This window comes from Molossus molossus, unplaced genomic scaffold (genome assembly GCF_014108415.1).
Source record: "Molossus molossus isolate mMolMol1 unplaced genomic scaffold, mMolMol1.p scaffold_m16_p_15, whole genome shotgun sequence".
NCBI classification, from domain to species: Eukaryota; Metazoa; Chordata; class Mammalia; order Chiroptera; family Molossidae; genus Molossus; species Molossus molossus.
The window spans coordinates 14,116,922-14,133,675 of NW_023425350.1; the positions used below are offsets into that span (position 1 = coordinate 14,116,922).

Consider the following 16,754-nt stretch of genomic DNA (forward strand, 5'->3'; position numbering starts at 1 on the left):
TTGCGCTAAGCCGTCTACAGGGTTCTGTCTGGGTATCCGTGCATCCCCTGAAGGTTGAGCGTCTGGTGTCCCGGCCTCTACGGTAATACCCACCACGACGCTTGCCCAGCCTCCCACCTCTTCCCCGCCCCGGTGGCCTCAGTGCGCGCGCTGGGGCCACCCAAACCGAGCCGACCGCCCTTTAAGCACCCTCTCTTTATTTGTTTAGACCAACTTTACACGGATCAAAAAAAAAAAAACCACAGTAGGTTACAGGTGGACGTGGAGGAGCAGCCGGTCTCTTGCCTGCATTCAGTGAAGTTTCACCAAGTTTGCTCTGGGAAGGCCTGAGGTACCCTGTTCCTGTACTGCCCCCCTTTCCTTCACTGGGGCACTTCCAGGACTATCTTGCCCATGTGCTTATTACTCTCCATGTGCTTATGGGCATCTTGGATTTCGGTCATGGGGTAGATTCTGTCCAGAACCAGCAGTAAACGTTGGGGGTCCTCCGTGGAGAAGTGGGGCACAATTTGTTCTGAAAAAGCCTTCACCAGCATTTGCTTGTACTAAGACAAGGAAAAGGAGATTGTCAGCTTGGACAGGGCTACTATTCTGCTTAGCCTTTGTGCCCTCTCTGAAATGTGTACCCATCTGAAAAAACACACGGGGGTACCTAAACTTCATTACCGGCACGTATGTGCACGCCCCCAAATGTGTAACCTCTGTTCTGTACCACATAGAGACTGAAGCCTGGAGTAAAATATTAGTGTCGGTGACAGCCTAGACAGGTCTTATATAGACTCAGTTCAAAAGGATGTTTAAGCTCTGCTATCCCCCATTTTATGTGAAATCTTATGTTGGAAACATTCCCAAAGCTGGCAAATAGGACAGATTTCAGGTCGAAGGTAGAGGCTTACTTATCTAAGAGGCTTTCTAAGCACACTGAGCAGAGTTCTGCCTTTTGGAACAGTCTTGAAACTGTTTAACGTATTTCCTAATATGGTCAATGCTTTGTTCATTCTGCTAGAAAGACTCCCCAGGTCCCATATATGAAGTGTTAGCTACTTTCTTCCCAAGATATTGAGGCTTCTATTGACCAATTTTAATTAGTTCTGTGAAATTAGGTTAATTTTATCCAGCGGGGAAGGTTTAACATAGGCTCCCTAACTTAAGATGTGATAAATCTTCCCTTATTTGGGGTTATGAAAATGAATCACACTTCTCTGGGTAATAGCTTTCTTTTCACTCATCACTCACCTTTTTGTCCCTAGATCTCAGCAGACTGGCGATCAGACTTCCTCGTTTAAAAAGTAGCTTTGAAAACAGGCCCACCGACGTCAGCTCCTCCCATCAGACCATGGCGAACCCAGCGACCATCAGGAGCCAGCAGTTCGCATTCTTCTCCCAGGGGGATCCTCCTATGCTGTCTAGAATGAGGTTGACTCCAGCACCTTCCACATGAAACACAATTGGTAATGTTTGTCAGACATAGACAATTTGGTGCAAAATAAGAATCCAGGGTATATTTGTGGATATATGGGTATAAATAAATACAGGTGCAAGTGGTAAATCTATATGTTGGAACTAGAAACACTGCTTATAGAAACCTTGTTGCAAATGGAGTTTAGCTAACTGAACTCTATCATACATGTGTGAATAGGGAAGAGGGGAATGGGGCAACACCATGATCTGGTATCTTCCCAGACCCCCATGTAAGCAGAGAACAGAACAGGGGAGGTCCACTCCAGGCAGCAGGGCAGGCTAGTAGTGCACATCTAAATTATGAAGTGTCTGCACCAGGTTGTGTGAATTGTAGCTTTGGTTATCAACTCTCCTTTTTGACTCATGTGGAGACATGGAAAGGGTTGGCTTTAGAGTACAGAGGCTCATCCATTTAGGAAGCTACCTCACCAACCCTACTATGACCACCTCCAAACTGGTCTCTGCTCCATGGCTCCTCTTAACTTTGTGTACTGGCTGGTTGGGAATAAGAGGTCCTGGATAATTCTGGGCCAACTCTGTGCAATTATCCAGTTTCTAAAACGTGTATGAACCATATCACAAGAATACACATAGAAACGATCTTCATCTTAAATACTGCCTGCCTAGCCACTCGATGTGTCCCTTTCAATATCGATGTTTCTCTCTCTCTCTCTTCCTCTCTCTCCCTCCCACTCCATCTGAATAAAAAATGGAAAAATGTCCTTGGGTGAGGATAAAAATAATAATAATAATAATTAAATACTGTCTGCCTATTTCCAGAGGTCAAACACTGGTCTACTAGAACTTGACCAGGGCAGCTGTTGTGTATTTAGCACTGGCAACCTTGAGGCTGGTAAGATTTTATTTAATCATTTCTGAAATTTCTGCTGAGCTGAAGAAGCTGTTGTTTACCTTTGGTGAATTTCATGGCTGCTTCAGAAAAATCCTCTTCTTTGTAATTGAATCCAGCAGCTGCTCCAAGTTTTTATGCCATTTGAAGCTTATCTTGGGAGCCAATTATGACCAGAGGAATAGCTCCAGCTCCCTGGGAAGCTGGATGGCAGCTGTGCCCACCCCACTGGCTCCTGCATGGATTAGGACAGAGTCTCCGGCCTGAACATTTCCTGTGACAGAAAGTACAGGAACCATTCTCTTTATTTTGCAACTGCTCCACAGCTGTCCACATAGGCTATTCTACCATGACCACCTACCCAGGGACCACCAAATGCCAAATTTCTTGCTTTCTTTAGAGAACATATTAATAGTTCTGTATACCAAAACACACGTCTCAGACCTATACCTGAGTAAGTAAGAATAATCACCATTTCTACTGTCACCGCTAGAAGCCGGTCCCTCTTCAGTCTGAAACCGGCTTCCAGCTAGCCTCATATCCAGGCACTACACACCAGCCTCCAGGCTTCTCCTTCTAAAATGGAGTTTTCATTATGTCACCTTTTCCTCAAAATATAACAAGGCTCTCAACTGGCTTTTGTATCAAATCCAGAGAGCCTGCAATTCAAGGCCACCACAATCTAGTCCCAGCCTCATTTTCCCCAAGTGATAACTGTCATCCTTCACTTCTGAGTGGAGCAGCCAATCGACTTTTCTTTCTCACTAAGAAAGAAAAAGACACTCTGTCCTAGGCCACTGTGGCTGCCTTCTGTCCATCACAACTCTACCTTCAAGTCCTCTTCCAGAAAGCCCCTTTGACCACCTTTGCCCTCACCAACTTCTCCCATCTTGAGCTTCTATTGTAGTTAGAGACAGGGCCATCCTTCTGAATTCTATGGTTGTCTAATTCTTGTGCATGCTTTGTCTTCCATTACACTGAGCTCCCTAAAGGAGTCTTCTCAGGCTCCCCCACAGGATCTTTCGGCTGGGCTCAGTGGGGTGGGGAGGAGTGAGTTGACTAAATGGCCTCTCTGCTGCACTAGGGCTCCCAGAGAAGCTCAGCATGACATTGAGAAGCCGGGATGACTGGTGGGCCAACAGTGTGAAGACGTGCACAGGCCTTCTACCCAGTGCTTTCCACGCCTTCTATCTGATAACCATGACTTTCAAGCCACTGCTCACATGGCATGAGGACCTGCCACTGCTGGTAGTACAGTAGGGTGAGGTGCTGGGTTTGGGTGTGGCTCAGCAAACAGGACAGGACAAAGCTGCCCTAGAGGACTACTGAGTTTTGAGGTGGCTGAGTCAGGAAGGAATTGAGCCACACTGTATGGAGTAAGCACGGGGTGGGGGATAAATGGAGGCTCCTCACCCACGAGATGTAACAGCTGGAAGGCAGTGAGCCAGGCTTCTGGGATGGCTGCAGCCTGGGGCAGGGTCAGTCCTGCTGGGATGGGCATTAAGAACCCTTCAGGGACAGAGACATATTGAGCCTGACCCCCACGGGGCAGCAGAGCCATGGCTGGATCTCAGATCTTCCAGTGCCCCTGGCAGCCAGGCCCCAGCTCTGCCACATGTCCAGATGCCTCAACTCCCAAAATGTTGCTGGCTCCTGGGGGTGGGGCATACTGGCCTTGTCTCTGCAGAAAGAAGAGTGATGAGGATGGTCAGAAATCTGTGTGTCACCATCCCTGGCCCTCTTCCAATAGCCTCCCCCGCCCTTTTCTGATAGAAAATTCAGGATAAAGTCAGGGGTTTTTTAATGCAGGAAAAGAGAGGAGAGGTAATTTGTTTCATACAAATAAGAGACAGTAGGTCACATAATCAGTGGATGTCACAATTAGTAAGGTCCTTAGCTTTTCCCTCATCTAACCCCTTTGTTTTACAAATAGAGATACTGAGGCCTGGGCAGGGAATGCCTTGTCTAAGGTCACAAAGTAAATTAGTAGCAGCACTAGGAACAAAACCATGGACTCCTAAATGATAATTCTTGTATATCAAGTGCCAGGATCCAGACTTACTCCCTGGCACCCTCAGAAGCCTCTGACCAGGGCTGTAGACCAGAGGGGCTGAATGAGGAGTATGCAGCAAAACCAACTGAGGAGCTTTTTCAAAGTACAGATGCTACCTGGCCAGTGTGGCTCAGTGGTTGAGTGTCGACCCATGCACCAAGAGGTTGCTGGTTCGATTCCCTGTCAGGGCACTAAATCCCCAGTGGACTAAATCCCCAGTGGGGGGACATGCAGGAGGCAGCCAATTGATGTTCTCTCTCATTGATGTTTCTCTCTCTCTCTCTCCCTCTCTAAAAATTAATAAAGAAAAAAAAATTTTTTTTATCCTTACCTGAGGACATTTTTCCATTTTTTGTTCAGATAGAGTGGGAGGGAGAGGGAGAGGGAGAGGGAGAGGGAGAGGGAGAGAGAGAGAGAGAGAGAGAGAGAGAGAGAAACATCGATGTGAAAGGACACATTGAATGGTTGCCATCTGCACAACTCAACCAGGGCCGGGGACAAACTGCAACCAAGGTATGTGCCCTTAGCAGGAACTGAACCCGGGTCTCTCTGGACTGCAGGCCGACGCTCTAACCGCTGAGCCAAACTGGCCAGGGCAAGAGAAAAATTTTTTAAAAATTAAAATAAAAACAAAGTACACATGTCTGGGTCCTAGTCATGTTTATTCTGGGAAAATGCCCCAGGCGATTTTGGTATGCATTTCTCAATTACCACAACCAATGTGGCTGGTCCAGTTAAGCTCTTCAAATAGCACAGAAGAAAATTCTGAGTACTGCTCCCTGCCCACTCTGGGACCCTCCAAGTGGAAAGATGCAGACTTAGGAACCACAAAGACCTCAGTTTGAATCATACTCCCCTAGTGCTGTGGTCTTGGATGTATTGCTTAACCTCTCGGACCCCCAGTTCCCTTACCTGTAGAATACAAATGGAGAGCAGGGTTGCCTGCGGAGTAGGTGAGATAGAGCATTGGCCTAACACACACCCATCCTCCTTAACAAATCATAATCCCCTTCTCCTTACCTGGAAGCCTGCGTAGACTGTGGATTAACAGGATGGATTCTGCTTGGTAAATACTGTATCCCCGAACTTTGTGTAAACCAAGGAGATTATATCGTTCTAGGGCTCAGAACCCCCAGCATACACTCTGCACACACCTCATGGTGAGTGTTACTGCAGGGCCCTGGGTCATTCCTTATCTGTCAGGATTTTTATGGAAGGCTCTGGAGTCCTGCCCTGACCTCTGAGTACCTGAAGTATGTCGGCCCGGTTCAGGGCGCTGGCTGCCACCTTCAGGAGGACTTCTCCCTCTCCTGGGATTGGCTTGGCCACTTTCTTCAGGTAGAAGTTTTCTGGTCCTCCCAGCTGGTCAAAGTGCACAGCTAGCATGTTTCCTGAGGACACAGAGCAGAGCAAGGCAGGGAGCCTCATGAGGGTTTTGAGGAGTTAGTGCAGAAACCTTATTTTCTTTAATCTGTCCTTTTATTTTTATTTTTTATTTTTGACTCAAGCTGGCCTCACCTAGCAGCCTGGCTCACCCACCAACCTCTCCCTTGCTGAATCATTAAGCCCCCAGGACAATGAGGTTCTGGTCAGCAACCAGTAGTCTTAGGAGCCAGGCCCGGGGTCTACAGACTACTGAGACAGAGTTAAACATACTGTCTTGGCCCTGGCCGTTTTGGCTCAGCGGTTGGAGCCTTGGCCTGCGGTACAGAGAGACCCGGGTTCGGTTCCCGCTAAGGGCACGTACCTCGGTTGCAGTTTGTCCCCGGCCCTGGTTGGTCGTGCAGGTGGCAGCCACTCGATGTGTCCCTTCACATCGATGTTTCTCTCTCTCTCTCTCTTCTTCTCTCTCCCTCCCACTCTATCTGAACAAAAAATGGAAAAATGTCCTCGGGTGAGGATTAAAAAAAAAAAAAATACTGTCTTGGCCTCAGTTGTGTTTTAGCTCTGGACACAGGAGAGCAGAACATTCCTACAGAACAAATTCTTACAAAATTGGACAGAGCAACTCCAAGGCTGATATCAGGACCAGATGCAGTGATCAATTGCCCCCTACCCCAGCACCGACCAGTCAGTAGAGAACAGGATCCAAACTCTGTTGGTCACAATGACTAAGGATTTTTTTCCCTATACAGGGTGGGGCAAAAGTAGGTTTAGGGTGGGGCAAAGTAGGATTATAGTTCATTTGGAAAATAGTACAATAATTGGATAACTATAAAAGAATAGACTCTGTTTCACTTACTCACATCTGTAAACCCACTTTTGCCCTACCCTGTATAATCCTCAGAAGCCACTGATGAACCAGGTCCTTGAACATGAGCTACTTGTGATTCTGGGCATGGCGCCATCTCCTTAGTAAATCCTCACTTTCTTGGTTGCAAACTCCTGTTTATGCCTTATTGGGTTTTGATGAGTGCACGCAAATGAACCTTTCAGTCCTGTAACAGGAGTGCAGCGCCCAAGCCCACACTGCTCGCCCCTGTGGGCAGGGCCAGCCCCTGCTGCGGGCCTCCTGGCTCTGTATCCTCGAGGTCTGCTCCCCACCCCCACCCCCAGCCCTCCTTCCTCCGAGGGCCCTGCAGGTCCAGATGGACCCCACACAGAGGACACAGATTGGGACAGGGTGAATGAAGTGGGGATGGTCTTACCGGGCGGACGCTGTGGAGCAGGGCAACACTGAAGAGCACGAGGCAAATTCCACTCCCACTGAGCTGAAATCCCCACCGGCCCAGGTCACTGGTGTAACTACTGAGAAACCTCATTTTTAAGTCTGGCCTTTGGTTTTTATTATTTTCCTTTGATTTAAACTGGCCTCACTTAACACCCTGACTCACCCACCAACCTCTCCCTTACTGAATCATTAAGCCCCCAGGACAATGAGGTTCTGGTCAGCAACCAGTAGTCTTAGGAGCCAGGTCCAGGGTCTACTGACTACTGAGACAGAGTTAAACATACTATCTTGGTCTCAATTGTGTTTTAGCTTCAGACACAGGAGAGTGGAACTATCCCACAGACAAACCCTTTCAAAACGACAGAGCAACTCCAAGGCTGCCATCAGGACCAGATGCAATGATCAATTACCCCCTTTCCTAGGCCCACCAATCAGTAGAGACCAGGACCCAAACGCCATTGGTCACCATGACTAATGACTTTTTTCCCCTTTACAGGGTGGGGCAAAAGTAGTGTTACAGTTATTCATAAGGAAAATAATACAATAATTAAATAATAATACAAAAATAAACTCTTCATTTACAACTGTAAATCTACGTTTGCCCCACACTGTATAATCCATCGCCTGGAAGCTGTCTGTGAGCCAGGTTTTGGCGCCATCTCGTTAATAAACCCTTACTTTCTTGGCTGCAAACTCCTGTTGTGTCTCTGGGCTTTGGAGCGCGCAGGCACACCCCTTCAGTGCGGAACAGGAGCGCGGCCCCAAGCCCACTCTGCAGGGACCCTGCTGGCCAGCGGCCTCATTTTGTTGGTCTCGGAGAAGTCTGCACCCCCTCTCCTCCCCCTCCTTCCTCGGAGGTCCCAGCTGATACAGGCGCGCGCGCACACCCAGAGGACACAGATTGGGACAGGGTGAATGAAGTAGGTCTTACTGGGTGGATGCTACGGAGCAGGACAACACTTAAGAGCACGAGGCTGATTTCACTCCCTCTGAGTTGGACAAGCCCACCCCACCTCCATCCCCACCGGCGGGTCACTGGCACCTCTGAGTTACTCACCTACTCAGGGCCCTCGGTCCCTCCAGGCCGCGCGGCGGGCCCTGCGATCTCTGCGATCCCTCGGAACAGAACCGTGGAGCCCTGGGACTGCTCGGCAGCCACCTGTCGACCTGTCGACTGGAATCTGGGAATCTGGGCATCTGGGCAGCGCTCAAGGGGTGGGGCTGACCAGGACCAACCCTCTCCCTCTCTTCCGTTTCCTCCTTCCCTCTTCAAAATGCAAAGCTGGTGACAGCAAATCAGATTTCCCTTTCCTTTGAGCCTCTGAGCCTCTAGAAAGTAGTCTTTCTCTCATTTTGGCAGGAAATGCTGTTCCCAGCTCTCACTGCAAGAACAGAAAACTTCAGTGCTTCTCTCTAGGAAACTAGACATGGACTCCGTCCTTCCCCAGCCACAGAGGCTTTTAGCCCTCTGCGTGGTGGGTCTGGCATCCTGCCCTTCCTGTGGCTAGGCATCTGGAGTCAGATGGGCGAGCAGTGTGGTGCTGAGAGCAGAGAGGAGTGATGGGGAAGAGGGAACGTAAAAGCAGTACTGGGGCCCTGGCCGGTTTGGCTCAGCGGTTAGAGCTCGGCCTGCGGTCTGAAGAGACCGGGGTTCCTCGGTCGCAGTTTGTCCCTGGCCCTGGTTGGGTCGTGTGGGTGGCAACCACTCGATGTGTCCCTTTCACGTTGATGTTTCTCCCTCTCCCTCTCCCTCCCCCTCTCCCCCCTCTCCCCCTCTCCCCCCTCTCCCCCTCCCTCCCCCTCTCCCCCTGTCCCCCTCCCTCCCCTCTCCCCCTCTCCCCCTCTGCCCCTCTCTCCCTCTCCCCCTCTCTCCCTCTCCCTCTCCCTCTCTCCCTCTCCCTCTCCCTCTCTCCCTCTCTCCCTCTCCCTCTCCCTCTCTCCCTCTCTCCCTCTCTCCCTCTCCCTCTCCCTCCCTCCCTCTCTATCTGCTGCTGAGCCAAACCGGCCAGGGCTCTCCCTCTCTATCTGAACAACAACAAAAATGCCCTCGGGTGAGGAGAAAAATAAAAAATAAAAAGCAGTACTGGGATCCTTAGCACTTCTGACATTTCTCCTCACTTTCCTGGGGATGAGGAGGCAGCCCCTGGAAAATGCTGCTGGATGAGATAATTTGGACTGGTTAAAATCTGTACAAATAGACTACCTCAGGGTTTCTCTGTCTCTGCATTATTGACATTTTGGACTAGATATTTTTTGTTGTGAAAGACTGCTCTGTGCATTGTGGGGTGTTTAAGCACCCCTGGTCTCCATCCATTAGATACCAATAGCACCTTCCTGTAGTTATGTCATAGTGAAATGTCTCCAGACTTTGTCAGATGTCCCCCTGGGGGGCGGGGGGATTGCCCCTGGTTAAGAACCACTAGGTTAGAAGAATACACACGTATGTGTGTATGTACACTTTTTGTAGTGCTGTATAATTTACCACCTCTTCACCTGCATTTTCTTATTTATTATCATAACACTTTACTAAAAAGGAGCCAAGATAGCCCTGGCTGGTTTGGCTCCGCGGTTAGAGCATCAGCCTGCAGTCCAGAGAGACCCAGGTTCGGTTCCTGCTAAGGGCACATACCTTGGTTATGGTTTGTCCCCAAGCCCTGGTTGGGTCATGCAGGAGGCAGCCACTCGATGTGTCTCTTTCACGTCGATGTTTCTCTTTCTCTCTCTTCCTCTCTCTCCCTCCCACTCTATCTGAACAAAAAATGGAAAAATGTCCTCGAGTGGGGGGGGGGGGAAGGAGTCAAGATATAGAATGATTTCAAGGGGCACATGTCTAGTGGGTGTCGGGGCCAGAAATCAATATATCTGCTGGGTCTTGGTCCAGGGCTCTTTTTACTACAGTAGGCAGCCTTGTGTAACACTCTCTCCTATAAGTTCAAAAAAACCCTTTCAATCTTTATTTACAGCCCTCTGCTGAGCACACCTCTTTCAAGAAGGTTACTCAAATTATGTATATTGATAAGGCTTTCTGTTTTACAAAAATGCCTGTTAGCCACTATCCCCCTCCTGCCATCTATAACAAAGCCATCATTGCAAGGAAAGGAACAGGGGAAGCCTGTGTATTCAGAGAGAAGGTCCACGTGAGGCCTTTTCTGGAAACTGTGTGGTGGATACTCCTTGCTACTTCTGTGGGTAGATAGACTCTAGTGTCTCAAAGGGACCATGTCCCAGGGAAGACAGGAAGCCTCTGCTGCTGGCTCCCTGGTGATTGAAGATCTAGCTCAGTAGTCTGGCCCTTAAAGTTATATTCCGTCCTATCTAAATGAAACCTACTCATCCTTTAGTGAGTGCCCTGTTATGCATTGTCCTCCAAGGAGTCTCCAGAGAGTGTCTTCCACTCACTCTCATTCTTTTGGTCTAGGTAAGCATCTCAGGAACAATTTCAGAGTTTCTGGACAAGTAATATAAAACATTGATGCCTGGGGGGCAAGTGTTTTAGAGATTTATAAGTAGAAAGGTGAATATCTCAAGGGAGTATGCCAGGTTCATAGGTCACAAGAACCCTGGTGGAGTTTAATGGATTGACTGCCTTCCCTGATCCTGAAAATGGGCCAGTGCAGGAAGTCAAAAGAGGAGGGAATTCTCTCACTATGCTTTATACACCCAGCCACTTCCCCTTTCACCATCTGTGGGCCTGCCATAGTGATCTAAGGTATTTCAACCATAAGAAAATAACATATCTAATGTGAGCCAGCAGCCAGAGTCAGGATCTGTCAGAATGAATATAATATATGCCCAGAGAAATGGAGATCTGGAGGAAATACATGGAAACTTAAAAAATAAATAAATAAAAGCAGCTGAGAAGATTCAGGAGTACCCCAAAAAATATTTTTAGAATTAAAAAAAATTTCAATTAAATAATTCAGTAAATGAATTAAATGAGCTAGTGACTGTTGAGACCTTAATGGCTAAGAAGATTAAGGTCAAGAAATATCTCAAGCCCTGGCCAGTTTGGCTCAGCAGTTAGAGCGTCGGCCTGCGGTCTGGAGAGACCCGGGTTCGGTCCCCGCTAAGGGCACGTACTTCGGTTGCAGTTTGTCCCCGGCCCTGGTTGGTCGTGCGGGTGGCAGCCACTCGATGTGTCCCTTCACATAATGTTTCTCTCTCTCCCTTCCTCTCTCTCCCTCCCACTCTATCTGTACAAAAAATGGAAAAATATCCTCGGGTGAGGATAAAAAAAAAAAAGAAAAAAGAAAAGAAATATCTCAAGCAACAGATCAAAAGCCTAAAGAGATGGACATTTGTAAAAGGATATGAGATTTGCACAATAAATTCAGGAGAACCTGCTATGAGAATAATAGTTTTAAAAGACGGAGAGGAATGGATAAAGAAGACTCAATAATTAAACAAATAATAGAATAAAATTTCCCTAAGCTGTATCAGATTTTACAAATTGAAATAATTCACTATGTTGAAAGATGAGTTGAGAAAAAAAAATCACATACCTATATTTTCTTAAAATTCCTAGTTGTAACAAATTTCTGGGCAGAAATAAGTTACCCACAAAAATTTAAAAAAGAAACTCTTAAAATGGCATCATTTCTATTTGCAATCTGGAAGTTAGAAGAGAGAGTAGATTAGCATCTATCGACTGAAGAAAAGGACTGCAACCCAATTATCATACACCCAACTAAGATAGATAAATCTCTGCATCATCAGCACAAAGATATATGTGAATATGCAAGAATTCTGAGACACATCACCCAGACATCCATCTGTCAACACTTGAGGCAAGTGGTATAACCAAGTAACAAATGTCCTAGAACAGAGGCAGATGGAGGGAAAACAGTTGTAAACAACAAATTCTGAAAAATATAGAACTAAAATCTATTGGATTAAACATTTGAATGGATGAGGATAAATGGGAAGTGTGTAATGTAGGTGCTAAATAAGAACTTTTAAAATATAAGAAATTACTTTGAGGGAAATTCTAAATGATAATCAAACCCTTTTGATTTTGAAATTTTTTTTATCCTCACCTGAGGATATTTTTGCATTTATATATTGAGATAGAGTGGGAGGGAGAGAGGGAGGAAGAGAGAGGGAGAAACTTCGATGTGAGCGAGACACATTGAGCGGTCGCCACCCACACAACCCCACCGGGCTGGGGACAAACTGCAACAGAGGTATGTGCCCTTAGCGGAAACCAAACCTGGGACTCTCTGGTCCACGGGCCCACTCTCTAACTGTTGAGCCAAACCGGCCAGGGAGAAACCCTTTTGATTTTACTGGTGAGTGCCTTGGTGGGGAAAACATCCAGCAGAGAAGGGGACACCATTTTGTGGGGAAATAGATTATATTCAGTAGAAAGGTATCTGATTTTGAACAAGAAAACTTTCAAATTAACAAGGGAAAAAATAAAAATGATGACCACTTAATAAAGTCAACAAAGGAAATAAGAGAAAAAAGAGGAAACAAAAATGTTTAAAAACGAAGTGGACGAATAAAATCAAACATATTAGTTATGACAGTACATTTAAATGGATAAATTTTATGAAAACCCAGAGATTGACAGACGAATTTAAAAAGATAGAATCTGCCCTGGCCAATTTGGCTCAGGGGTAGAGTGTCACCCGCAGATCAATGAGTTGCGGGTTTGATTCCGGCCAAGGGCACATACCTCTGTTGTGGTTCATCCTTGGCCCTGGATGGGGTTGTGTGGGAGGCAACCAGTTGATGTGTCCCTCTCTCTCTCTCTTTCTGTCCCTCTCTCTCCATACCACTCTATCTGAAGATAAATAGAAAAATATTCTCGGCTGAGGATTAAAAAAAAAAAAAGATAGAATCTATGAAGAAGATATATTTATGAGCCTGACTATGTTAAAAAATAAACCAGTTAAATTAGAAACTCAAGAATAAATGCCTAAAAATGTAGTCATAGTGGAAACTTCAATACATTTCTCCCAGAATTTGAGTGATATAATAATTTAAAAAGCTAATGAGAACACAGCAGAACTGAGGAATGCAATTGGTAAACTTGATATAATACATTTTGCAAATAGAGCATATAATTTTTGGTCCATGGAACATTTACAAGATTAATCAAGAATTTGTCACCAAGGAAAAACCTTGACAATTTTTTCAAAGCAAAGATTTTATAGGTCATCTTTTCTTAATCACATGTCAGTAAAATTAGAAATAATAAAAAGAAGATCCCTTGTCCCGTCGGTGTGGCTCAGCAGTTGAGCGTTGTTGACCCATGCACCAGGAGGTCGCCGGTTTGATTCCTGGTCAGGACACATGCCCAGGTTGTGGGCCAAATCCCCAGTGCAGGGCATGCAGGAGGCGGCCAATTAATGTTCTCTCTCATTGATGTTTCTATCTCTCTCTCCCTCTTACTTCCTCTCTCTCTAAAATCAATAAAGGAAAATAAATAAAATAAAATAAAATAAAAAGATCCCTTGACCTCCCTCCAAATCCCTAACTATTTGGTAGAAACACAATCTGAGTAAACCCTTGTATCAAAGTGTATATTCAAAAGGAAAGGAGGGAGAATTACAAACTATGTAGAAACAAACAAAGGGAGAATAACCTTAAACATGTTCACTATTAAAGAAGAAACATGAGAAAGTGAAGGAACTAAATATTTAAGAAATTAGCAAAGCAAAATAAATAAACAAACAAACAAACAAACAAAATAAACTGATGGTCTGCCAGCTGACTGCAGCTGAATAACCCGAGGTAAGATCAGCTGAACTACCTGACTAATCCCAGATCAAACTATTGACCTACAAAACTGGTTGCAAATTAAATGATTGTTTTAAGCCACTAACGTGTGAGGATGGTTTGTTATGCAGCAATAGATAACTGATACAAAATGCCTTCTCAAGAAGAGTCTCCCTTCCCTCAATTCTACCCCAATACCTTTCTTATAACACTCTTAACACTCTAGTATCTGCCTTTCTTCTGCACCAGACTGGATTCCTGGAGTATCCTAGTCATTTCGATATCCCCTGTACTTATCACATAAGGTACAATTCAACTGAAGTTTGCTGACTAAATGAATGGTCACACATTTAAATGGGATATTGCAGACTTTGAGCCTTTGAAAGAGGCCAGGGAGGGAAGCGCCAGCATTTTAGTAAGTGAAAATGCATGGGAGAAGTGGGGGCAGCTGCATCCTTGCTCTAGGCTCCCCTCCTTTGTGTAGGCCAGTGAGGCAGGAACACAGCCCTTTTCCACTCAGCCCTTTCATGGTGACCCAAGAATGATTTACTTTAGGATCCCAAGAATGATTCTCAAATCTGAAGAGGTTCTGTGATGCTCAGGCTATTGAGAATGGAGTTGGGCCTATGCAGGTCTGGGCATCCCTGGGCAAGGGGCTATTCTCAGGCCAGACCTGCTCAGGGAACTAGACAATTAGCATGGGCTAGAACACCAGCACCATTTCCAGTCTGTTTCTTCTGCTTTTTTACTTCCTCCCTTACTTTATTATTATTTTTTTAATGTTCTTTTCTTTTTTTAAGTTGATCTTAGAGGAAGGGAGAGAGAGAGAGTGAGAGAGAAACTTCAATCAGCTGCCTCCTGCCAGGATTGAATCCACAACCTGGATATGTGCCCTGATCTGGAATTGAACCTGCCACCTTTTGGTATATGGGACAACACTCCAACCAGCTGAGCCACACCAGCCAGGGCATTCCTCCCTTACTTTAAATATCCATCTATTTTATTCACAGATAATAATTGAATGCCTACTGTATGATAAACACTGTGATAGGTGATGGAATAAAAAGAGGTGTGGGACTTTGGGCAGTATGGACAGAGAGAGAACTTTTAAATAACTTTAAAGAAACTTTTTGTAAAACTTTGAAGTGGAAAAGAATGAAAGACAGAATATTTACACACTGTGCAAAAATTAACTCAAAATGGACCAAAGATCTAAATTTAAGAACTAAAATTATAAAACTCTTTGAAGAAAACTGGAAAAGCTTTATATTATAACATTAAATTTGGCAATGATTTCTTGAATATGACACCAAAAACACAAGGCAACAAAAGAAAAAATAGGTAAATTGGACTATAGCAAAATTAAAACTTTGCATATTAAAGGACACTGTCAAAAGAGTAAAATGGCAAACCACAGAATGGGAGAAAATATTTGTAAATGATATATCCGATAAGGGGTTAATATGCAGAATATATAAAGGACTCCTACAACTCAACAACAACAGAACCCCCAAAACACCCCAATTTTAAAAATGGGCAAAGGATTTGAATAGACATTTCTCTAAAGAAGATACTCAAATGTCCATTAAGCACATGAAAAGATTTGCTTTACATCACTAATCATTATAGAAATGCAAATCAAAACCACAGTGAGATACCACTTCATCACATCCATTAGGATGGCAATTATAAAAAACTAGAAAATAACAAAAGTTAGCAAGAATGTGGAGAAATTGGAATCTCTCTGCACTGCTGGTGGGAATGTAAAATGGTGCAGCTGCTATGGAAAACAGTATGGCAGTCCCTCAAAACAAAAACAAAAACAAACAAAAAACAAAACCATATGATCTAGCTATTCCACTTCTGGGCATACACCCAAAATCATTAAAAGCAGGGATTTGAACAGATATTTGTATACCCATATTTATAGCAGCCTTATTCACAATAGCCAAATGGTGGAAACAATCCAAGTGTCCACTGACAGATGAATGGATAACCAAAATGTGGTATATATTGTACACATGTACAATGGGATATTATTCAGCCTTAAAAAGGAAGTAAATTTTGACACATAGTTACAACATGGATAAGCCGTGAATACATTATTGTAAGTGAATAACCAGACAAGAGGACAAACATTGTTTGATTCCATTTACATGAGGTACCTGGAGTGCTCAGATTCAGAGGCAGAAAGTAGAAGAGTGATTGCCAGGGGCTGGAGGGAGAGGGGAATGGGGAGTTAGCTAGCGTTTGATGGATACAGAGTTTCAGTTTTGCAAGACGAAGAGTTCTGGAAAGGAATGGTTGGTGGAATTTGCACAACAATGTGAATGTACTTAAAGCCACTGAACTGGTTGAGATGGTAAATTTTATATATGTTTTACCACAATTAAGCATAAATAAGTGTAAAAAAAATATGAGTGGAGACAACAGTATAATTGCTCCCAACAGATATGTCCTGTGAAACAGTGTTCTCACACTCATACTAATGACCAACATTCAAAAAACAAGTTGATCAAATAACTCCAATGAAAGATCTCTCGAAGCAAGAAAAAATGCTCCATTAACTCATTCTTCCTTTCCAGGAGCTTCTGCCTAGTGTTTTTCAACAACAAAGGAAGGCCGGGACACACCAGAGGCGCAGGGGACTCGTGGCCCAGGCGACAGCGCCCGCCGGGCTGGTGTGCGGAGCACCCCCGTCCACAGACGCGGGGGAAGGCGGGACGGGAGGCGACGTGCCAGCTATTGGCTGTGACAGCTGTCCATCACCGAGAAGCGCTCCGACTTGGTTCACACCCGGGACCTGCCAACCGCGGCCGCACGTCGGGCTTCCAGGTGTCTCCTCCGCCCGGCGGGGCCCGGGACCGCAGTTGCTTGGGCTCGGGAGGCAGCGGCCGGGGCCCCGGAGCGGGCAGCCCGCGGACTCCGGGGACTCTGTCCGCTTCTGCGCCGCGCGGACGTGTCGTTGCCCCGGCGTCCCGAGAGCCCGGACGCGA

The 16,754-nt window shown here is 45.7% G+C and overlaps 1 protein-coding gene across 1 annotated transcript; it reads right to left on the bottom strand.

Annotated features, from left to right (window-relative positions):
• Positions 1-196: 196 nt before the first annotated feature.
• TP53I3 (tumor protein p53 inducible protein 3) lies at positions 197-8,342 on the bottom strand. The gene is given in 10 exon segments (XM_036263019.1): positions 197-545; positions 1,237-1,303; positions 1,305-1,365; positions 1,368-1,430; positions 2,374-2,505; positions 2,508-2,585; positions 3,725-3,992; positions 5,613-5,755; positions 7,013-7,109; positions 8,093-8,342. Coding segments are annotated over 8 exon segments (990 nt in total). The 5' UTR covers positions 5,751-5,755; positions 7,013-7,109; positions 8,093-8,342; the 3' UTR covers positions 197-362.
• Positions 8,343-16,754: the final 8,412 nt, after the last annotated feature.